Raw genomic sequence first — 25,429 nt, 5'->3', positions numbered from 1 at the left:
AATGGAAACCTGAACCAGTTCAAGTACAGGGCCATTCTGGAAGAAACATTGCTTCCATTTGCTCGTGCAGCTTTTCGAGGAAACTTTGTCTTCCAAGATGACAATGCACGGCCTCATCGTGATCACATGATCCAACACTTTCTTTCTGACCGTGGTGTAGAGCATATGGAGTGGCCTGCCATGTCCCCGGATATGAATCCGATAGAGAAATTGTGGGCAGAATTAATGCATCAAATCGACCACTTGGACCAGCAGCCAACCTCTGTGCATGAATTGCAGCAGGCTATTGTCACTGCATGGCAAGCGATTCCTGTCCAAACCTTGGCAAATCTCGTGAACAGCATGCCTCAATGTGTACGTGCTCTCCTGAATGCTCGTGGGGGTTACACGATGTACTGAACTGTAATTTTACTGTCCGTAATCCCAGTCGTAATTTAACTTTTGTTTTTGTTAAAAAAATTTTTGGCTAATGTGCAAAATAAAGAGATACTTCTGGAAAACGTACAGAAGTTTAACACAGTACTGTCCATGAATTGAGTTCGATATCAGTTTACATCACTTTCAAGGATCAATTTATTTGTTTCGAAATGTCAAATGTGGTTTTTGTTTCTTTTAAAGGTCACATTAACAAAATCTAGAATGATTTCAACATAATTCCAATGAACTTTTGGTTCTAAGACATCTTGAAAAGCAAGTTCACCCCCACAAAAAAAAAATTCCATATTAAATGCCGTCTGTATATATATATATATATATATATTGTTACGTGGTCCCCTCGGTGACTACCTGGTCTCGGTGACCCCCGGACCGTGAGAGGAACTTCGCCAGACAGTGGTATTATATATGCGCTTTCGCACGCAATCCCTAGGAATTCCACCCAAGAGAAAACTGATTTTCAATGATATATTTCAATGGTAATGATACCATACAATTTCAATGATACAATCAAGGATATATTCCCCGAGCAATCCCCCATCCACAATTCACACTCAACAATCAATCCCCTAGATGATTAAGATGGCCATCTTACATACGTGTGTCCCCTTTTGTACTCACGACCCCCTTTGGTCTCTGTCCCTCACAATGTCTCTGGGCCCCTCCTGACCAAGATGATGGTCGGCTTCGCCGCACTCGGGCGGTTGAACGAACCCCGGGTGGACGTTTTCCCACCGGGCATGTATCGTACCGGGAACCAAGGTTGCAGCCCCCTCTTGGCCACGCGAAGCGGGTACTGTACAGCGGGCAAAAGCCACACGCCGCTTGCAACGCGTGTTAGGCCCCAACGTGCGACCCGTACGCGTCTTTGTGGACGGTGCCGCGAACGGTGCCAGACGCTGGGTCGGTGCACGGCCACACGGCCGCTTGACGTGTCCACCGGGCAGGTATCCGTCCCGGTAACTCCTCTCGCCAGACGGGCTCGGGAACACCGCTTTTCCACACGGCTCAATATCGATCCCACCTCTCGTCGGAGCGGGGCGAGGAAGAAGAATCCTCGTCGCTTCTCTCGACCTCGTGTCTTTCCTCTTCCGTTTCCGGTCTCTTTTTCCAGAAGGGCTCCTGACCCTCCAACCACAACAACCCTTAATCGACTACACATTGATAAGCAAAGACCTGAATAGTAATTCACATACATTCCCATAAATATGTAACACTCCCCCCCTTCAAGAAAGAAAGTTTGAACCCAGCAAAAACTTTCTTTGCCGGCCAACTTGGATAAACAAACCAGATAACTCAACCCCCAAATCCTCAGTTCCCCTGGGCAACAATTATCACAACTCAAAAATAAAGCAACAAAATTTCACAAAACCCCCAGAGATTTTCAAAGGTAATTCACTCTGGACAAAGCACCAGCAGCCATTGTCCCTGCCCTTTACATGTTCAATTTCCCGTTGGACTCCTGCCAAGCCAAACTCCATCTCATGACCCTCTGACTTTGACTGTCAGTTTCTTGTGAATGAAGGTTAAGGGGTTGATCAAAGATCCAAAGTTAAGCAACTCGATAGCACTTTTTCCGGGAGGCCAAGCCGAGTATTCACTACATGGATGCCTTTAGGAACGTGGAGTTCACGGTTAGTCCGTGCAGGAAAGTTCTCTACATGGGCGCCTTGAGGAACGTGGAGTTCACGGTTAGTCCGTGCATGAAAGTTCACTACATGGACGCCTTTAGGAACGTGGCGTTCACGGTTAATCCGTGTAGGAATCTTGGCTCGGCGGCTCCGCCGCATTCAGTGCTTCAGCTTGTCAGAACTTCCCTAATAATTATGGTGGGACCGCTTGTCACTGTAGTCCCATGAATAGCGGTCTCCTTCTCGGCCACTACTTTGACAATCCTTCCTTCGGGAGCTGCCGTAACTCAGGGAGCCTCCATAATAATATTGATTGCGGCCACCACCAAAACTACCGCCCAGTTGTACTCTCCTGTAGACCTCTCGACGCCTACGAAATGCCTTCCCTACTGTTATGGTCCGACCCTCCAAATCCTTGCCATTCCAATTCTTCTCTGCCTCTCTGGCGTCTTTTGTGCTTGCAAACGTGACAAAGCCGAACCCTCTTGACTGTTGCGTTTCCCTGTCTCTTACCAACCGCACTTCCACCAGCGGCCCATATCTGTTGAAGACAGAGGTCAGAACTTCTTCCTCTGTTTTGAAGTTCAGTCCCCCTACAAATAACTTGGTACTTTTGTCGCCATCCCGAGCTGGTGTGGTGTTATTTTCCCTGCTGGGCTCTTTACCAACCCTCAGGTTACCATAAACTTGACCCCCGGCCAAATCATTCCCGATAACCACAGATACACCCTCTACAGGAAGTGTGGCTTGTAAACCAACGGTGACCGGTCCTGACACCAAATCGGACTCCAAATGGATGACATGAAGTGGAGCACTAACACCGCCCCCGATCCCCTGTAAACGAACACTATCCCCCGTTGCCGTCTCCTCGGACCATGGCAAAATGCCTTCAAGCATTAAAGATTGATGTGCTCCTGTGTCCCTCAATATCCTAACCGGTCTCCGGTTAGTCGAGGCTCCATCCAGTGACACAAACCCCTCTGAAATAAATGGTTGGTAACCCTTTTGATGGCGATTTCTCACAATGGCCATTGCATTTGGAGTCGTAATAGTCGGACTCCGCTCTGGGTCTTCCCTTTTCATGCGGTAACAACTGGACATCAAGTGTCCAGGTTTCTTGCAAAAAGCGCAAGTAGGCCTGGAGGAAAAACTCGTGGTCTGCCTCGGTCCCCCCGAAATATAAGTTTGTCTTGGGCCCGCATCCCTCTGATTTCGAACAGGTGGGGTATCCGCGTTGTCCCCATACTCCTCTCGAGGCCGCCGCCATGTATTGTCGTTCTCCGCACCTGCTGTTCCCCACCTCCCCTGCGGAGATCTAGGCGAGGAGTTAGGTTCGTGGACCCCTATTCGGTGGGTTAAGGCATAATCATCTGCCATGGTGGCTGCGTCCCACAACTTTGGTACTTTCTTTTCCTGCAGGTACACTTTGATGTCCTCGTGGACACACTGCTGAAATTCCTCCACCAGGATCAAGTCACGCAATGTTTCGAAGTCTTTCCCGACTCCTTTTGACTCACACCACCGATCAAACATGTTTTCTTTCACTCTGGCAAACTCCACATGGGTCTCACTCTCCCTCTTCCTGGCATTCCTGAATTTTTGCCTGTAAGCTTCCGGAACCAACTCATAGGCTTTGAGGATGTGCTTCTTCAGTACCTCATAATCTGCACATTGGTCCATTGGTAGCGCCGAATAAATCTCTTGAGCTTTTCCCACCAACACACTTTGCACTAGTATGGTCCAGGCCTCCTCCGGCCAGTTTAATTGTCGAGCCACTTTCTCAAAGTGTGGAAAAAATTTCGCGACTTCCTTTTCACTGAACGGTGGAACCAGCCTCACCTGTCTGCCCACATCCCAGGTTTTCTGGTTAGGTGTCGACCCCGTCAGCAAGGGTGGTGCCTCTCCCCGTTCTCTCATTAACTCCAGCTCCTTGAATTTAATTTCCTGCCGAAGCTCCATGTCACGTTCCTTTAATTCCCTTTCTGCTTTTCTCTCCTCTGCTTCGAGTTCCCTTGCAGCTCTCCTCTCCTCTGCTTGTTTCTCTTCTCTCCTCTCCTCTGCTTTCCTTTCTTCTTCTGCTCTTTCCTTTTCTGCTTTCCTTTCTTCTTCTTTTAACCTTTCCTGGAGTTCTCGTTCCACTCTCCTTTCTTGTGCTTGTTTCTCTTCTCTCCTCTCTTCTGCTTTCCTTTCTTCTTCTGCTCTTTCCTTTTCTGCTTTCCTTTCTTCTTCTGCTCTTTCCTTTTCTGCTTTCCTTTCTTCTTCTGCTCTTTCCTTTTCTGCTTTCCTTTCTTCTTCTTTTAACCTTTCCTGGAGTTCTCTTTCCACTCTCCTTTCCTCTGCTTGTTTCTCTTCTCTCCTCTCTTCTGCTTTCCTTTCTTCTTCTTTGATCCGTTCCTGGCTCCGTAATTGCAACTCCAGTTTCCGGAGCTCAACATCTTCTGGTTCTTCGGGTAGCCACTCCCAGGCTAACTCGTCCCATGTTCCTAATCCCACCATAGATTGTATCACCGTGGCCTGCAACTCTGCCTTCCTCAAATTAGTTCGGACCTCCAAGTTAAAATGTTTGGCCAATTTCAAGAGGTCCGACTTTAGTAACGCTCGGAACTGTGCCTCACTCGGGGTTACCGCAAAGTTCTGTGCCACAAACGCCATGGTGCCTATCGTTAACACCTGTTAACCTTCCCCCAATACTTTACCCCCAATTTCCCCAAAAATTTACCAATTAATACTTAATTAATAAATTTTAATTAATAAAAATATTATTTTATTATTTTATACAATTTTAGATCCCGGACGTAGACCCAATTGCGAATCCGCAAATCGTAATTTGGACGAGCCCCCAATTCTGTTACGTGGTCCCCTCGGTGACTACCTGGTCTCGGTGACCCCCGGACCGTGAGAGGAACTTCGCCAGACAGTGGTATTATATATGCGCTTTCGGACGCAATCCCTAGGAATTCCACCCAAGAGAAAACTGATTTTCAATGATATATTTCAATGGTAATGATACCATACAATTTCAATGATACAATCAAGGATATATTCCCCGAGCAATCCCCCATCCACAATTCACACTCAACAATCAATCCCCTAGATGATTAAGATGGCCATCTTACATACGTGTGTCCCCTTTTGTACTCACGACCCCCTTTGGTCTCTGTCCCTCACAATGTCTCTGGGCCCCTCCTGACCAAGATGATGGTCGGCTTCGCCGCACTCGGGCGGTTGAACGAACCCCGGGTGGACGTTTTCCCACCGGGCATGTATCGTACCGGGAACCAAGGTTGCAGCCCCCTCTTGGCCACGCGAAGCGGGTACTGTACAGCGGGCAAAAGCCACACGCCGCTTGCAACGCGTGTTAGGCCCCAACGTGCGACCCGTACGCGTCTTTGTGGACGGTGCCGCGAACGGTGCCAGACGCTGGGTCGGTGCACGGCCACACGGCCGCTTGACGTGTCCACCGGGCAGGTATCCGTCCCGGTAACTCCTCTCGCCAGACGGGCTCGGGAACGCCGCTTTTCCACACGGCTCAATATCGATCCCACCTCTCGTCGGAGCGGGGCGAGGAAGAAGAATCCTCATCGCTTCTGTCGACCTCGTGTCTTTCCTCTTCCGTTTCCGGTCTCTTTTTCCAGAAGGGCTCCTGACCCTCCAACCACAACAACCCTTAATCGACTACACATTGATAAGCAAAGACCTGAATAGTAATTCACATACATTCCCATAAATATGTAACAATATATATTTGCATATAGGGTGTATGTATATATATATATATATATATATTTGCATTTCGGGTGTATATATATATATATATATATATATATATATATATATATATATATATTTGCATATCGGGTATATATATATATACCCTAAATACTTTTTCACCGGCATCCCAGAAAGATTATTCTTATATATATATATATATATATATAAATATATATATATATATATATATATATATATATATATATATATATATATATATATATATATATTGTTACAGATACGACTTTGATGGTATGGTGGGCCGAGCGGGATGGCCGCCGTATCCGTACAAGTTACCCCGATTGCACCCGGGGTTGACTAATCGCGCTATGCTGGCTCAATAAGAAAAAGAAGACACCCGGCTGGATTACAATCACACAATACGACACCAAGGGTTCAGTTCTCAAGTATATTCGTACGGAAAAAGGTTAGATTACAGGGGCTAGAGGGAAACATAGGAAGGTGGGCACTTAAACACACTTATATTATCCCCGGACAGACGACAGGTAAACGCGGGACAAGGCTCACTCACACGGGGTTTGATGGCCAGGAAAGCGGGTAGCGATCGCTCCAGGTGCACCTGTGCTCAGGGCAGGATCACGTACGGTGGTGTCCAGAGATGCGTGAGGGTATCACAGCGCTTGTGGGTCGCGACTTTGGTCTCAAGCTGGGGAGGTCGCTCAGCACTCGGGAGGGTGGCGTCTTTTCCTTCCAAGCTCGGGGCGCATCTTTTGTCACGTCCGGCGCGGGGCCGCGTATATCCGGCGGGGAGTGACACGCCCTCGGCTCGTTAGCGCCGCCCCAGATGGCATCGGCCCATGGCTTCTCATTGGGTGCGGGGGTTACCGGCTCCGCCCTTGACGAGGGGCCGACAGGGAGCCCCCTTCTGGGTAACCCCGTCGAGCACATGTTCAATGGCGGCCAACCGAGCCGGAGTGAGGACGCAAAGCCGCTGTTGTTGTGGTTGTTGTTGGAGCTTGAGATGATGGGAAGAGATGCGGGGAGGTATGGGAAGGTCCTAAACTCCTACTGGTGCCATATCATCACATTCTGGTGCAACGAAGAGTCATAATTAATGGAAACAAGTCCTTAACTGACATAGATTAAGAATAACTAGCAAGATGTCCTATAATTGTCTACGTGTGGTGCGGGGGACCTGGGCACGACATTTAATGGGGGAATGAAGGGGAAGATCGGCTCTAATGGGTGTTGTTTACAGACAATGGGACTAGGGAATGGGGTAAGGGGAGAGTTGGGGAGTATCGGAGAAGATAGGGGAATATTTACAAGCGGATATGGAGGTCAAATTCCATATTCGCAACATTGCACCCTTCTCTACCCTCGGGGCGTCCCGACCCGATAAATTTTTACCTACTTTAGTGTGGCACGCAATGTAGTTCCCTCTACTATTAACTCTACCCTGAGTGCGACAGTTTTATAGATATTCACAAATGAGTAAATATGTCCCCCTGCGACGTTGCACCCTTCTCCTCTCAGAAACACACCCACAGGATAACCGAATCCGGAAAGAATTCTCAAACTAAACATACAGCCGGTAGGGAGCATTATTTACAAGACTACGCTGCTATTTACACTACGATCCAGGACCTGTTTTTGGAGGAACACATGCAGATGTTATGCATAGAGAGAGAGCGCGCTTGCCAACATCGATACACCAACCCACGAGTGCTCTGTGGCCGACGGCCTTTAATAACGTGCAGAGCACCCTTCCCGAGCATCAAAAGCACCACCCCACCACCAATCGGTGCAGTCACCATTGTTCAATGATTAAAAATAAATGCGACAACCCCTAACCCTGCAGGTGTCTCTTGCTCTTCTTGTGGTGCACTTGGTGTTGGTTAACAGTGGTTCACCTTTATGGCATAGGTGCCACGTTGACCCATAGGTCCATCCCCGGGTGGTGCTTGGCCGCAAACGAACTGCGGTCCATTGTGGGTGGCCACAAACATTGCGGTCCATATGGTGTATCGATCCAGGCAGCGAACAGCGAAAGTGCAGGCCCACAACTGCGCAGCCAGCACCTCTCTCTCCTCTCTCTCTACCCCAAAGCCAGATCCTCGGAGGTGGGAGACAAAAGAAGCAGACAAGTGAGTAAGGTGGTAAGGGCGCAAAAGTGCACGCAATGTAAGGTAATGCACACTGGGGGCACATGGGAACCAGGTGAGACAGGTACGTTCCTATCGTACGCCCCCCCCCCACCAGGTAACCTACATGGCCCCTCCCTTACCCCTTACTGCATCCACACAACACAACACTACTCATAAACATCTACTTTACAAATCAACAAACATCCCTACTGTCTTCCCCGTTCCTCCCATATACCAAATTCGTCTTCTCTCCCTCCTAACCAATCAAATTTGCCATTTTCAACTCTCATCAAAATTTGCCATCTCCAACTGAACATCAAAATTTCCCATCACCAATTCATCATCAGTCCCTCCTAGGGAGGGAGAGATGGAATCACCCCAATGTCTCATCCACGTCGTGATGCGTCTCACAAATCCACACAGCGATTCATCTCCTGCAACAAAACAAAGAAAACACAGGTGTGGAGTCATCATCATCACCACAGGCAAGTGGCTGCGTATGGTGCGACAGGTTCATCAATCCTAACTATCTCCTAAATGACTTTAACAACTTTACACTACCCGGGGTCTCTCTCCGGCCAAACCATTGGCCCTCTTACACTATGGGTTCTAAAAACCAATTCCCATTGGCCAAACTGTGGTGCTCTTCAATTTGGGGTCTCACTCCCCCGATTCATCTCCCGGTGCCCTCGCACAATTTCTGGGCTGCGGCGTGTACCTCTCCCAGTGGGTCTACCCACCTGCACACCTCCACCACTGCAGTTGCCTCCGAGCTTACCTGCTCCTTACCCTAACCTAACTACCTGGAGAAGGCCCTCTGGCTCTCTCCCCACTCCGTGCCCTCTCTGGCACTGGGCTGCCCGATCCACACCCGGGATCCTCAGGCACCCACTCACAACTACCGGCTCCCAGAGCCCACCTGCGGCCTCACCTGGCCGACATCCTCACAGTGGTGGAGTGCCCAACCAACTACACACACTAACAGGCTACACGCCCAGCCATTTCCACAACACTAATGCACCCATTCACAACACCATTCTGCAACCGCACCACAGATGCCAATATCCAACCACAATTTACCTGCACCCTCTACCTAACACTTACACTACCCGCCCCGGGTATCCGTGATAGGGGTCCACTCTTCCCCCATCCACACCTTCGCACCGTGCACACCACTCCGTACCACTTACTCCAACTCTCTCCACACACCTGTACCTGCACACCTGTGCTCTCACACCTGGTGCCACCTGCACCCTTCTCTCCCCAAGCGCATTCGCGCTGATCCACAACACTCATTACTCACACACTGTTCCTCACACCTGTCCAGTTGCACACCTGTGCAATCACACCTGTTCAGTTGCACACCTGTGCAATCACACCTGTTCCATCCTCACACACACGGCATCATCTCAGCTGACTACTCCCCTCTGAAACTTGCGCTTCCCAGTCGTCCCTTTAAACTATTGCGCTCCCACGTCATTATCATCCACACTAATCTACCTGCGTCCCCACTACAGGTATCAGTCACTAACTAAACTTAACGTCACCTAATGTCAATCTCTTCTAGGGCCCTACACACGATATATCCTAACCCACCCGGGCTAGTTTTCACTGCCATACACCCCATAAGCTATTGCTCCTTTGCCCCACATGGGAAGGATGGTGGATTTGCCATCCCACCACATCGGGGGTCTCTCACTACCAATTTTGCACATCAAATTTCAACAAATCAAAAATTTGCCAATCCTACTCATCATCTGCCAATCACTACTGCCAATCCTTTGCCAATCACCAAATTTTGTTTTTCTCCAATTTCGGGTCCAAAACACTAACCTCATCACCCAGTCTACTCACTACTGCCTCTCGGTGCGCCAATTCCTGTCCAAAGCCCGGCTTCGTAAAGCCAAGCAATGGATGCTGGTTATTTTGTGCTCGCGGCTGGGTGCGTCCGGCATTCGGGGCAGGGACGGGGGCTTACCCGGGCCGAGATCCCACGCATCACCTCGGCGTGGAGCCATCCAATGTCCCGATCTCGACCTGCCGGCACGTCTCAACAAAACGTGGTCGCCATAACGACCCTTCCTATCGGGCTGCCAGCTCCGCCTAGTGGAGCCTGGACGCGGCCGTTCAAAGCGAGGCCTGGCACGCACCGAGGGCCTGCTTCGGCTAAAAGTCGCTCTAACCTCTAACCCGTGTAACGTCGATGCTTCACCTGGACGCTTACACCCCGCAGCCCGTTCCTTGCTCACACATCCAGCTGTGCCCATGCTCCTCGTACCCTTCCTTACACACCCAGGTACACCCATTCCACTCACAGCCTTGGTCACACACCTGACCACCGAACACTTTGGCACACATTCGTTGCTCGCACACCTCACCAATACACCGCTTCGCGCCCCCTCCTCGGTCACCTCCTCTGTGACAATCACAGGTGTGCCCTCATTCGCACACCCAACCATGTGCCTCACCACCAACTCCAGCGTGCATTCCCACTCACGCTCTACCATTCCAGGTGTGCATCCTTCCATCCCAGGTGTACATCCTCGCTCACCTGTCACAACTAACTCACGCTCCATGTCACTCTCACTACTTTCACCTCCATTCCTGACAACGCACTCACCCTTACTCTTGACAGCGCACTCTTTCCTCGTGCACCTGTCCGTCACACACCTTTCTCGCGCACACTCTCCCGTTACACCCTCTGTAACACTCACCACAGCTGTGCATTCTTCCTTGCCTTTGACAGCGCACTCTTTCCCCATGCACCTGTCCGTCACACACCTTTCTCGCGCACACTCTCCCGTTACACCCTCTGTAACACTCACCACAGGTGGACACTCTTCCTTACTTCTGACAGCGCACTCTTTCCTCATGCACCTGTCCGTCACACACCTTTCTCGCGCACACTCTTGCGCACACTCTCCCGTCACACCCTCTGTAACACTCACCACACCGCGCTTCCACGTGCTCCCTCGCACACGCGCTACGACCGACTCACTCTCGCCAGCACACTCACTCCTTGGCACGCACTTTTTCCTCACACACCCCAGAGTCGGACTTTCTCGCACACCTCCTCTTTCGCACACCAGACCTGTCGCACACTTCACCAACGGCCTCTCACGAACACCCGGTCCATCTCGACCCCCAAGCTTATTAAATCCCCTGGCGCATCATACGCACGACCATATTGGTCACCACTTACACCGGGTCCTCTTCCTCTTCGCTTCTGCTCCATCACCTGCGAATCCCTCATCCGGTCAATGAGCACATCATCACGATCCAAACACAGACTTTGGACCAATTCTTTTACTTCCTCCTTTATCTCTTTGTTATCCTCTCTCCGTCGCTTCTTAACTTCGCTCATCCCTTCTTCCACTTCTTCTAATTTGTGCCTCACCTCTTTTATTCCCCGGTACGTCTCCTCAAGCTCGTCCTCCAAGGCTACCTTGACCGTTTCCATGTGCGTCCTCTCCTGCCGGTCCTTCGTCTCCATTACCTCTACCACCTCGTCCAACCTCGTTGTCAGTCCCTCACGTACCATCTGACATTCCCTCTTCGTCGCTATCAAGTCGTCTTTTAGTTCTTTCTGTGTCACTTTTAACCCTCCTAATACCGCAGTGTTCCTTTGAACCTGCTCCGTTAGTTCTTTTTGTCCCTCCGTCAGCTGTTCCACCTCCTGCGTCAGGACCTCTATGCCCCCCTGTAACTTTACAGTCCCCTTTCTCACCTCCTTCTCCATGTGCTCCTTACAGTGCCTCACCTCCTCGCGCACTCCTCCGACCTCCTCACTCACACCTCTTCTAATCTCCTCTCCCTCTACCCCATTTTTCACTCCCTCTATCTGATTCTCCTGGGCAGCCATTCTATTTTTTACCCCCATTAACCCATTTTTCACCTCCTTTATCCCGTTGTCTAACCCCTCTCCGGTACCCCTCGCTTCGTCCCTCATTACCCCCAGTTGGCCCTCCAATCGCTCACTCCGAGCCCTCATTCGGTTCGTTATTTCTTCAATTTGGTTTCCCAATCGCTCACCCTGAGCATCCATCCGATTCCCCATTCTGTTTGCCATTTCTTCATTATTCTGGGCCATAAGGGCCTTCATTTGTATCCAAAACGAGTTCAAATCCATCGGGGGCGCTGCCACGGTCGCTGGCGCGGTGATCAGCGAGGCGCCATTTTGCGCGCCCGCTTCTTCGTGCGTGACGGCGCTATTTTGCGAACCTGCCGCCCTCACTGCTTCGCTCTCCTCTTGTCCCTCAATTTGGTCCTGGATCGACCCTACCTCACTCTCCTTTACCGGACCCCAGCCGTCTTGATCCGCCATAGCGCGACTTTCAAAACTCGGTTTTTATTTTTTTTATTTTCGTAAAACAAATTGAAATTTCGCCGTTATAATTTCGCGCGGGAAACGCGCTCCGAATCGATTTTCCCTCCCAAAATTTGGGCCTAACTAATTTAGTCCCGGGTCCGAATCTCACTCCTCGACACCAATTGTTACAGATACGACTTTGATGGTATGGTGGGCCGAGCGGGATGGCCGCCGTATCCGTACAAGTTACCCCGATTGCACCCGGGGTTGACTAATCGCGCTATGCTGGCTCAATAAGAAAAAGAAGACACCCGGCTGGATTACAATCACACAATACGACACCAAGGGTTCAGTTCTCAAGTATATTCGTACGGAAAAAGGTTAGATTACAGGGGCTAGAGGGAAACATAGGAAGGTGGGCACTTAAACACACTTATATTATCCCCGGACAGACGACAGGTAAACGCGGGACAAGGCTCACTCACACGGGGTTTGATGGCCAGGAAAGCGGGGGTAGCGATCGCTCCAGGTGCACCTGTGCTCAGGGCAGGATCACGTACGGTGGTGTCCAGAGATGCGTGAGGGTATCACAGCGCTTGTGGGTCGCGACTTTGGTCTCAAGCTGGGGAGGTCGCTCAGCACTCGGGAGGGTGGCGTCTTTTCCTTCCAAGCTCGGGGCGCATCTTTTGTCACGTCCGGCGCGGGGCCGCGTATATCCGGCGGGGAGTGACACGCCCTCGGCTCGTTAGCGCCGCCCCAGATGGCATCGGCCCATGGCTTCTCATTGGGTGCGGGGGTTACCGGCTCCGCCCTTGACGAGGGGCCGACAGGGAGCCCCCTTCTGGGTAACCCCGTCGAGCACATGTTCAATGGCGGCCAACCGAGCCGGAGTGAGGACGCAAAGCCGCTGTTGTTGTGGTTGTTGTTGGAGCTTGAGATGATGGGAAGAGATGCGGGGAGGTATGGGAAGGTCCTAAACTCCTACTGGTGCCATATCATCACATTCTGGTGCAACGAAGAGTCATAATTAATGGAAACAAGTCCTTAACTGACATAGATTAAGAATAACTAGCAAGATGTCCTATAATTGTCTACGTGTGGTGCGGGGGACCTGGGCACGACATTTAATGGGGGAATGAAGGGGAAGATCGGCTCTAATGGGTGTTGTTTACAGACAATGGGACTAGGGAATGGGGTAAGGGGAGAGTTGGGGAGTATCGGAGAAGATAGGGGAATATTTACAAGCGGATATGGAGGTCAAATTCCATATTCGCAACAATATATATACACCCTATCAGTAACAGTATCAGTATATATGTATGTATGTATGTATGTATGTATGTATATATATATATATATATATATATATATATATATATATATATATATATATATATGTATGTATATATATATGTATATGTATATATATATATATATATATATATATATATATATATATATATATATATATATATATATATATATATATATATATATATACATACATACATACATACATATATATATATATATATATATATATATATATACATACATACATACATACATATATATATATATATATATATATATATGTGTATATATATATATATATATATATATATATATATATATATATATATATATATACATATATATATATATATATATATATATATATATATATATATAAATATATATATATATATTTGCATATAGGTTGTATATATATATATATATATTTGCATATAGGGTGTATATATATATATATATATGTATGTATATATATATATATATAAGAATAATCTTTCTGGGATGCCGGTGAAAAAGTATTTGATATCAAACTTTGGTAAGGGGTTGAGAACGAGTGTACTACATCCAGTCAGGTGGGGCAGAGAGCCGCTTTATTGACAGCAACATCATTCCCCATCTTAAAACTCCATGTAACGTAAACAGCTAAAGCATTATCTCACCAGAATCGTCTGAAGTTCACTGTCGGTGCACTTGTTATGGTAGTTCAACATCTCAAGGTAAATGTCCTTTCGATTTTCAATCTTGTTCATTTTGTCATAAGCGTCTGTATTGAGGACAGACCAGCCAAGGAACTGTGTCAAAGCCTGAAAAACAATGTTTCACACTACATGCAAAATCAAGTAGTGGCTAATAGTGTGAATGACTTACATAACACATGGAAAGTTTGAGCTTGCATGAAACATGAACACTGCAAAATTGTAAATGATGGGCGTGGAAAATTGCAAATGTTGGGCGTGGAAAGTGATGATCTTTGTCTACCTCCATAATCATCTCGTCGAATTCATCAAAAGGTTTGTTGTCCTTGCGGTTGTAGAAAGTGGCCACACCCACGATCTCTTCTTTCTTATTGACGATGGGCAGTGAAAGAACATTGCGCGTCACAAATCCAGTTTCATCCAAAGGCTCGCTCTACGGTGACATTGGGAAATGTTAATGATGTAATTATGACAATTTGGTTTTATAATATGCGAGCTATATTAAATCAAACTGCTCTGATCTTGTGTATTTTTTAAATCCGTAGTTAAGAGTAGGGATGGTGCTTTTCAAATTGAAAATTTCAATTTGATATTTGCACATCCATCTTTGAGATACTCGGAGATACTAAAGAATAGAACTGTAACATGATACATGCAACATGCTGTATTCCCCTTCTTTCACCATATAAAACCTTCATCCTTATGATTAAACTTTTCAGAAATCCTACCATATTGTTATGAAAAGGACTTTGGGGTTATTGAAGGGGTTAATAAGTTATTTCATGAGGAATTTTAGCAAAAGGCTATTTGTAGCAACCCAGTCTAGCAGCGGGCAGAATTAAATGTATATAGAGCTCATTGTTGTCCAAGTCCTGTTCCCATTCCCTCTCCCTCCAAGGTGTTGTTGTTGGTGGTGTTGGTGTTGTTGTTGTTGTTGTTGTTGTATAACCCCTAGTAGTTCTCTCAAATAAGCCCACGGCACGGAGACAGCTGATCGATCTCACAGGAGTGACCCACAGATCCTCCACATCCAGGATACCGTACCCTTGCCTTCACAAAGTCATAGTGATGACAGAGTGAGAGAGAGAGAGAGAGAGAGAGAGAGAGAGAGAGAGAGAGAGAGAGAGAGAGAGAGTGAGAGAGTTAGAGAGAGAGAGAGAGAGAGAGAGAGAGAGAGAGAGAGAGAGAGAGAGAGAGAGAGAGAGAGAGAGAGAGAGAGAAAGAAAGAAAGAAACAAGATGGAGAGGGCCGGTCCATGGGGCCCAAACGGCACTCTGACTGTGGCTGTGCTGCCCTGACAAATCTGGGCAGCAGTGGAGAATGCGGAAGAGTCGGCCCCCGACTTGCATTAGGAGGGTACAACCAACGCAAAGAGGCATCCCCGATAGTTGTTCCCTCCAAGGTGTTGGTGCAAATGGTGAGTCATCCTCTATTTAAATAATACTCCGCTCAAGCCAATCGGAGCCAGAGATAATGATGACCAAGAGCTAATGAATGGGTGTTCAGATTACCATTTACATCATGACTGATGAACCAATCAGTGTCGATCTTACATAGATGCATGTTACATAGATATATGCACGTTCTTCCACTTTCTTGTTTCTCTTGCTGTGATTTACCTTGAGAAGTACAGCACGAAAAATTTCAGTTAATATTTGTATGCGGTGTTTGGTTTTGTGTATTTTAAACATACTGTATATATAACTTGTCTCTTGAGGCCATACAATCCTGCAGTTCCCTTTTATCCCCCATCCCTATCCACAATTTTTTCTACATACATTAACCCCCCCCCCCCTCCCTCACCCATCCCCCTTCTATTCCCCCCAACCCCAACTCAACTATCTTCTCGGAGGTTACTGTTTTTCATCCCATCTACTCTATCCTCTTCTCCTGTTCATTCATTTTCTTGCTTGCTACTTCCACCTGTTGTCCCACTGCTCTAAAGTAACTTACACCTGTTCCGTTGCATGCAAAAGAGAAATTACGTCACTATTGGATTATCGGTAAAATCCAACCGGCTCAATAACATTCCATATCCTGTTTCTTCCTTCCTTCGGTGACCCTGTGGAATAGTGGAACTCCTTTCCAAAAATTTGCATGTCCTCCAGGAATCACGATCCTTACCATATCCAACATGCAAATAGGAACACTCACGTTGAACTCGAAGGTGCAGTCTGAAGGAGCATTCATAATGTTGCAAATCTACAAAAAAGAGTGGATTACATCGTAATTTCATTTATTTACCTTTTGTACTTGTTTTTTTATTTTCTAAGACGCTTTTTCAAAGATGTTTTATTTTAAAAAATTTTTACGTTTTCATGCAAATTGTAAATGACAAATAATACATGACAACTTACAAAACCAGTCTCTGCTACGTAGACAGGTAGGCCACTGCTCAATGCCCAGTGATCATATGGAGGATTTCTATGGAAATTGACATTTATTATTAGTATTTTTGTACAAGGTCTAAGGCTCGTAATGGAGCTGCCACACATACACCCACACACGCACACATACTGATGAGACAAACACAACATAGCCACTGAGCTTGGGGGAAGTGCCGTCACTTCCTGTGATACTCTGGGTACCAGCGAGATGTTATTTTCCCTGGTTTATATTGTAGTCTGTGGGCTTATGTCAAAAAAGCAAAATTTTGGGTAGATTCTTGGCATTCATGTTTAAACACATCCAGAAACATCACTGATTAAGAAAAAAAATGGGTGCCAGTTTTTCCATTAACATTTAGGGCCATTTTTAGGAACATTTAATCCGTAACGTTGACACTCCTGATTCATACATGTTGTACATTAAAAAAAAAAATCTTCATCTTCAAGTTCTATAACCGCCCAAATAAATTTATATTGAATTACATGTTCTACATTATTTCTATTAAATGATTTGGAGGATTGGTGAAGAGTGTTCTAATCATAAATATGTTGTTATTATTGGAATCCTCATTTGCCAAAACATATGGTTAGACACCAAAAACATCTTCCTATGTCCATTGGTTCAAAAGTTATGGCATTTTACATTAAAAAATCTGAAATTTGGTGGCCATCTTTGACTTTTGCTCATTTCGAGTATTTCTAGTGCTCTCATTTTGTTTCCAATGAATTTTTGCCCCCTATATAAGAGTTTAGATGAAATGGAATAAATATTTTATGATATTTGAATGAATAGTATAGTTAATTGGCAAATATTTTTTAAAGAAATTGAGTTTAGGTGGCGGCCATTTTGAAATTCAAAATGGAGGCCCTAAATGTTAATGGAAAAACTGGCACCCTTTTTTTTTCTTAATCAGTGAAGTTTCTAGATGTGTTTAGACGTGAGTGGCAAGAATCTACCCAAAAAAATGACAAACCTGGAAAATGTTACATAAGCCTATAGACTATTGACTGCAATGTCTTATGAGGACATATAGTCTCAGAAGACTATATGAGATACCAAATTTGATATATCATATAGTCTGAGACACTGCTGTCCAGGACTGGTGTTGATAGAAACCTTTGAAATGCATCGGACCATTGCACATTGCTCCATTGTAGTTGTGGTTTGAGTTACTGGCCTGGGGAGTTAGCTGCCAAATGTAGAAAATTTAATTGTAAAACAATTATTGTGCTCTTGCTAGTGCCGCTCAATGTACTTCGTTGCCCATATCCATGAAAGTAATCGGCCTACGTCTGTGAGTAAAGATAAAGAAAGTCAGAGGGCTTACAAAAACCCCAAAGTACAAGAGCAATTGTTGTTCGGTTACAAAGTTAAAGTTGTTGCAAAGAATTATGTAGAAAAATTAAGTTTCATAACGTCAGTCACTTACAGACTTTTTATGTCAGGCAATGGGCTCGCTGATTATCACTTGTGGTATTTAATCATCCTCAGTCATCCACATAGCAAGTGACAATGTTGTCAGATTCGATGAAGATCCAGACAATTATTAGCTTATCTGGAATTGGAAATATGAAAATTGGGAATATCTGGAAATACCAGATAAGGTATTTTCATCGAGCGCTTTCCGTCCATCCGTCACCTATTTCGACTTATCTGGCCAAACTACCTGGCCGATCTGGCTGAAATTTGGCAGCAAGGTTCCGCTCCTGACTGGTAACTGGTATTGCAAGGCTCGCTCAGGTCACGTGACTATAAGTAGGTCAAAATGGTAGACTTAGTAAATTCCCTCAAAAATTTTCTCCAGACCCACCAGTCAGAATGCTACCAAATTTGGGTTACGACATTAGGACAGGGGTTATTGATGTTAAATTACAGGGGCCAGGCCGATCATGTGACCGGAAGTGTATAAAAATGGCGGACTTCGTAAATTTTTGGGAAAATCCCATAAATTTCTTCAAAGATCTTCTCCAGACCCACCAGTCAGAATGCTACGAAATTTGGGTTAAAACATTAGGCCAGGGTAGGGATGTTAAATTGCATAGGTCAAGCCAATCATCGGACTGGAAGTGCATTAAAACGGCTGACTTAGTCAATTTTTGCAAAATTTGTGTAAATTCCTTGAAAAATCTTCTTCCATAATTACTGCAGACCCACCAGTCAGAATGCTACCAAATTTGGGTTATGACATTAGGACAGGGGGTCTTGATGTTAAATTGCAGCGGCCATGCTGATCACATGACCGGAAGTTTATCAAAATGGCGGACTTAGTAAATCTTTTGGGAAAATCACAAATTTTTTCAAAAATCTTCTCCAGACCCACCAGTCAGAATGCTACGAAATTTGGGTTGCAACATCAGGCTAGGGTAGGGATGTAAAATTGCATTGGTCATGCCGATCATCTGACCGAAAGTGTATTAAAATGCCTGATTTAGTCAATTTTTGCGAAAATCGCGTAAATTCCTTCTAAAATCTTCTTCTATAAGAAATCCAACCCACTAGTCAGAATGCTACCAAATTTGGGTTATGACATTAGGACAGAGTAGGGATGTTAAATTTCATAGGTCAAGCCAATCATCTGACTGGAAGTGTATTAAAATGGCGGACTTAGTAAATGCTTGGGAAAATCATGAAAATTCCTTCAGAAATCTTCTCCTTCAGACCCACCAGTCAGAATGCTACTAGATTTGGGTTAAACATTCGGCCAAGGCCCAGATAAACTACAGGTCTCGTGGTCCTATTTTTATATCTCTAATGTGGGGGTTGCATTCATTAGCCCCACCTACCAAGATCCTTGTATGAGGGAACAATGAACCCATATCAAGGTGTGTGAATGATTAGAAGGCAGGGCATCAATGCCAGACACCACCAACCCAGCTGGGATATCACATCAGCACTGGGTCTACTCTGCTCTCAAATACCCTCCATACTCCTCCCTTCCTTACTCCCATCTCCTACATAACAGCTAACACTAATGCTCTGCCACCTTCCTTCCTTCTCAAGTACTTACACCATGAGTATGCTCCTCTCTTACCCTTTTCCAAATTATTTTTTGTGTATATTTTCTAAGCATGTAGGCTAAATATGTAGATGTGCCTTGATATGTTGATTGCCACCTGCATTCTAAACTACGTTCAGTTGTCACCACATGACACACCGCACAAACTCAGAAAAGGGGAAAGTGGAAACATGATAAATATGAAGCTGCATGCACACTCTTACAACTTCTAATGCATTTCAAACTTACGGAATTACTTTGATTTCCTCCTTTCCAATGAGAATGTAGTCAATCACTTTGTAAAATCGTATTTCCTAAAGTACAATGACAAGGGAGGCAGCACAAAACAGCAGAATGCACATAATCATAAATAGGAAGGATATTATTACAGAATATGGACAGTTTCCTGCAGAACCTACCCTTCCATCCGGAGTCTTTGGACCTTTATATGGCGGAACCTCTCCCAACTTAATGGGCCATTCGTCGAAAAACTCCTGTGCAACATAACAATCATGCTTCATGAGTTCATGGCTGTGACTATTCTTATTATAATAATTCGTATTATTAATATTTCACTTCCCATCATTTCACGAAGGGTAGCGTACAAACAATGAACCTTCAAACCGCACTTCAAATTAAACTAAGGGTGGGGTTACATTTTATTGTAGGCTTTCATCTTGCCTCGAATATTTGTCTTTCCTCCAGCAATGAGACCGCAGTGGCTTAACGTCTTCTAGTCACCTTCAATTACATAACACTGCATCCTTTCTCCCGAACCTTCCTCCAGTAGCTTACACTTCTACATTTGAAGCCTGGGTTGGCTTCAGGCGTGGCAAACCATTATTGTGCTCTAATTTACCCTGAATCGACATCTCTGTTAGTGCCCCCACCAAGTGGAACCGCCTGAAAGCCACCTCACTTGTCATCATGTGCATAGAACCTACTGCAATACAACATTAGGAATGCAAATGTTTATTTAGGGGCAGCTTCTCAATGCCTGTAGACCTCTGCACACCAAATGATCCACACGAGCGGCTGAGTTACGTGGCAACAGGTCGCAGATTCAAGACTCATGAACTGTTACATCAGTGTCCCTAGGCATATAGCATTTGGATTTGGTGCCTCCATCGCTATGAATTCTTATTTTGTTCTCCCTTACCATTCTTTCAGTGGCTACAAAGACTGAAGTGCTGACAAGCTAATATAAAGAGAGCCTACCCAATTGACATAAGTACAAAATGTATGTAAGTTTGCTTTTTTTAAGAAGAAAGTTTGGGAGAATTTTCAAGTTTTTGTTTTAACTTTGATTAAACAGCATCTCATTAATCTCCGAGGCAACTCACCATCTATATGTACGTGAAGGACTAATAAATGTATGATGATTATTACGATATGTACCATACTCTCTCCAAAGCGTTGGTGCTGCCGAAGCAGTTTCTTGGCACGGACTATGCTGGGTGGTTTGTCATTGCCTTCCCAGCAGAAAGTGAGGACAGAAATTTTCAATTTGTTCAGGGTTCTGGCGATAGCTCGCCTATTCCTCGCAAATGACATCATGGGATCCTTAACATTCCCCAACTGATGCTGGCAGACAGGATGCCCAGTTTAATGCCCACCCAAGGGATGGCACACACATCGATGCCTCATCCTACCTGCCAAACAACTGGATGACAGTTTATAGCTTGGCCAAGATTTGAACCCAAGCTAGACAACTCAGAGGCGAGTGTGTGTACCTCTATGATATCCTGCCAGCCCACTTATAAGGTAAAGGTACAGTGCCTTCAGAAAGTATTCACACCCCTTGACATTTTCACATTTTGTTGTTACAGCCTCAATTTAAAATGGATTCAATTGAGATTTTTTTCACTGATCTATAAATAATACCTCATAATGTCAAAGTGGAATTGTTTTTTTTTGAATTTTTTAAAACAAAATATAGGTAATTAGAAATTAAATACAGAAATATCTAATTTACACAAGTATTCAACCCCTTGAGTCAATACTTCGGAGAAACGCTTTTGGCAGCAATTACAGATTCGAGTCTTCTTGGTTATGTCTATCAGCTTTGCACATCTGGATTTGGGGAGTTTCTCCCATTCTTCCTTGCAGGTTTTCTCAAGCTCTGTCAAGTTGGATGGGGAGCGTTGGTGAACAGCAATCTTCATGTCTTTCCAGAGATTTTCAATGGGATTCAAGTCTGGCCTTTGGCTGGGCCACACAAGGACTTTCACGTTCTTGTTCTGAAGCCATTCCAGTGTTGCTTTAGCTGTATTTTTGGAGTCATTGTCTTGTTGGAAAGTAAATCTTTCCTGCAGTCTCAGGTCTTTTGCACTCTGAAGCAGATTCTTCTCAAGGATTTGCCTGTATTTGGCTCCATTCATTGCTCCCTCTATCCTTACAAGTTTCCCAGTCCTTGCTGCTGAAAAGTATCCCCATAGCATGATGCTGCCATCACCATGCTTTACGGTAGGGATGGTGTCAGATGGGTGCTAAACTGTGCTCTGTTTCTGCCAGACGTAGCGTTTTGCATTCAGGCCAAATAGTTCAATTTTCTTTTCATCCGACCACAGAATATTTGCCTCATGCTCTCAGAGACTTTCATGTGCCTTTTGCAAACTCCAGGCATCCTGTCATGGGCCTTTTTTCACAGGAGTAGGTTCCGTCTGACCACTGTCCCATAAAGCCTAGATTTGTAAAGCGCTGAAGAGATTGTTGGCATTCTGGTAGGATCTCCCATCTCAGCCAAGGAACTCTGTAGTTCTGGCAGGGTAGTCATTGGGTTCTTGCTCACCTTCGTGTCCAAGGTCCTTCCAGCTTGGTTGCTCAGTTTGGTCGGACAGCCAGCGCTAGAAAGAGTCTGGGTAGTTCCATATTCTTTCCATCTCCTAATGTTGGAGCTCACTGTGCTCTTGGGAAATTTCAACCCTCTAGAAATTGTTTTTCACCAGATCTATGGCTCCTCACAATTCTATATCGGAGTTCTACGGACAGTTCCTTGGACTTCATGGTGGAGTTTCTGCTCTGGCATGCACTGTCAACTGTGGGAACTTGTATCCAAAGGTGTGTTTCTTTCTAAATCATATCCAATCAATTGAATTGGCCACAGGTGGACTCCAATCAAGTTGTAGAAACATCTCGAGGATGATCAAAGGAAATTGGATGCACCTGAGCTCAATTTGGCCTGTCATTGTAAAGGGGTTGAATACTTATTGATTTAAGACATTTCTGCTTTTCATTTTAAATTGTTTTGTAAAAATTTCTATAAAAAAAAATTCCACTTTGACATTATGGGGTATTATTTGTAGATCAGTGACAAAAAATCTCAATTTAATCCATTTTAAATTGAGGCTGTAACAACAAAATGTGAAAATGTCAAGGGGTGTGAATACTTTCTGGAGGCATTGTATACACAATTAGCAAGAAAAGTATTTCATGTATGTATGTTCAAAAATGTTGGGGTTTCACAAACTATTGTGAGTTTAGCATTTACAAAACTTTTTCAAAAGCCCCCGTATGCTTTTTTGCCTGTTTATATATTTTGATTTCAACTTCTTATTGGATGGACAGGAAGCTTCTTGCCACTTACCTCTCACTATTGACGTTTTGTCTCTATTTTGTTTTTGTCTCTTTCATTCTCTAGGTTGTTGTTCTGGTCGTACAAGCCTGGCAGCCTCTAAAACATTGCACAGAGTCTGCTGATGAACATGTGCTCAGTTTTTAATGCTGAATGAAACATAAGTCGATAATATAATCGGTAAGGTCATTATTATCCTTAAGGAATGAACAGTGACGTCATTGTTTCACCGAGGATTTTTTTTGGAAAATAATTAATTATTTGTTTTTTTAAAACTCACCCTGCTTTCTGAATTCCATTGTCATATCGCTCACCTTTTGTTTCGTCATGTCGAGCAATCCCACAGAGTAGCGCTCACAGTTAAGATAGCCGCGTACAGTGTACATGGCCTTGTGGAATAGCCGCTCGATGTCGGTGAGTTCCTCAAACACCTTGCTGGCAGCCCACAGCAACACCTGGCCACCAAACAGTGTTGATAAATGAAGGGATTCGAATCGGTTTTCATCACATGACCAAATTCAAAATGTCCCGCAGGCACAATTGGACCTTTACCTGGCCTCGACGGGTCTCGCAGGAATGCATGTATGAAAGATGGTGGGTTTTCAAACAAATCGAAACAAATATCAGGTATTTAAGAAACACCTGCACACACACACAACACAACACATATTGTGGCTTCTTTGCGATATGTTAAAGTTATTCCATTTTTTTCTTGTACTGCCATGAGATGCTATCAGGACAACAAAGCATCAGTAGAGTAAAACGAACCTGTCTCACGACAGTCTAAATCCAGCTCGCGTTCCCTATTAGTAAGTGGGTGGACAATCCAACGCTTAATCCATTCTGATTCGCAACGAGAGGAAGACCTGACATCGAAGAACCAAAAAAAAAATACAAATTTCGCCTGCTGAATGAATGAATGAATGAATGAATGTTTTAATAACAGGATTTTTATTGTAAAGGATGTATTTGTGGATCTCTTTAGAATCATGACTGTGCAGATTGTGTGATTCATGATTGATGATGATTGATGATTGATGATGATTGATTGATGATGATTGATTGATGGATGATGATTGATTGATGATTGATGATCATTGATGATGATTCATGATGTCAATCATGATTGTGCAGAATCATGAATGTGCAAACACATTCATTCATTTGGCCTGCTGGTTGTATCATAACTGCGGTGAAGTTGATGCAATGCTCCTTGACCTTAAGGCGAGAATATGTAATTTGGTCGGAGTGCTGGCACACAGTAGCCTACAGTCTCGAAAGGCTCAGTGGGATATTTAGCATGCGGCAGTGACTCCTGACAGACAGGACATCCGGTTAAACATCTTTTCTAAGAAAGGTGCATTCATTCATGTAATCCTCTGCCTGCGAAGCATCCAGGTTTGGAATGGAACTCAGACGAGACACCTCAGTGGCGAACACGAGACCTCTGACCTCTCCTGCCAGCCCAGTGTATGTACAGTGCCTTCAGAAACTATTCACACCCCTTGACTTTTTCACATTTTGTTGTGTCACAGCTTGAATTTAAAATGGATTAAATAGAGATTTTTTTTGTCACTGATCTACACATAATACGCCATAATGTCAAAGTGGAATTTACTTTTTAGAAATTTTTACAAAATAATTAAAAATGAAAAGCTGAAATGTCTTGAGATAATAAGTATTCAACCCCTTTGCTATGACACTCCAAGTTGAGCTCAGGTGCATCCAATTTCCTTTGAGCATCCTTGGGATGTCTCCACAACTTGATTGGAGTCCACCTGTGGCCAATTCAATTGATCGGACATGATTTAGAAAGAAACACACCTTTCTATATAAGGTCCCGTAGTTGGCAGTGCATGTCAGAGCAGAAACTCGACCATGAAGTCCAAGAAACTGTCCGTAGAACTCGGAGATATAATTGTGGGGAGGCATAGATCTGGGGAAGGGTATAAAACCATTTATAGAGTGTTGAAAGTTTCTAAGAGCCCAGTGATCTCCATCATTAGCATATGGAAAAAATATGGAACTACCCAGACTCTTCCCAGGGCTGGCCGTCTGACCAAACTGAGCAACTGGGCAAAAAGGACCTTGGTCAGGGAGGTGACCAATGACCCAATGACCACTCTGACAGAACTACAGAGTTCCTTGGCTGAGATCGGAGAACCTGACGGAAAGACAACAGTCTCTGCAGCATTTCACAAATCTCGGC

The 25,429-nt window shown here is 45.1% G+C and overlaps 1 protein-coding gene across 1 annotated transcript in view; it reads right to left on the bottom strand.

The window, feature by feature from the left end:
- LOC137423330 (rod cGMP-specific 3',5'-cyclic phosphodiesterase subunit beta-like) overlaps window positions 1-25,429 on the bottom strand; it is a 99,162-nt gene that overhangs the window by 53,451 nt on the left and 20,282 nt on the right. The window contains exons 3-10 of the mRNA XM_068110359.2: window positions 23,773-23,862; window positions 23,535-23,675; window positions 20,066-20,140; window positions 19,896-19,960; window positions 16,621-16,687; window positions 16,418-16,465; window positions 14,547-14,696; window positions 14,228-14,371 (exon numbers count right to left, since the gene is read on the bottom strand). Of these exons, the coding sequence (XP_067966460.2) occupies window positions 14,228-14,371; window positions 14,547-14,696; window positions 16,418-16,465; window positions 16,621-16,687; window positions 19,896-19,960; window positions 20,066-20,140; window positions 23,535-23,675; window positions 23,773-23,862 (780 nt within the window). The remainder of the gene's footprint in view (window positions 1-14,227; window positions 14,372-14,546; window positions 14,697-16,417; window positions 16,466-16,620; window positions 16,688-19,895; window positions 19,961-20,065; window positions 20,141-23,534; window positions 23,676-23,772; window positions 23,863-25,429) is intronic.

Source organism: Myxine glutinosa, chromosome 3 (assembly GCF_964187855.1).
Source record: "Myxine glutinosa chromosome 3, kmMyxGlut1.1, whole genome shotgun sequence".
Lineage (NCBI taxonomy): Eukaryota > Metazoa > Chordata > Myxini > Myxiniformes > Myxinidae > Myxine > Myxine glutinosa.
The sequence above is the reverse complement of the archived record's forward strand: the minus strand, read 5'-3'. Positions and strand labels throughout refer to the sequence as shown.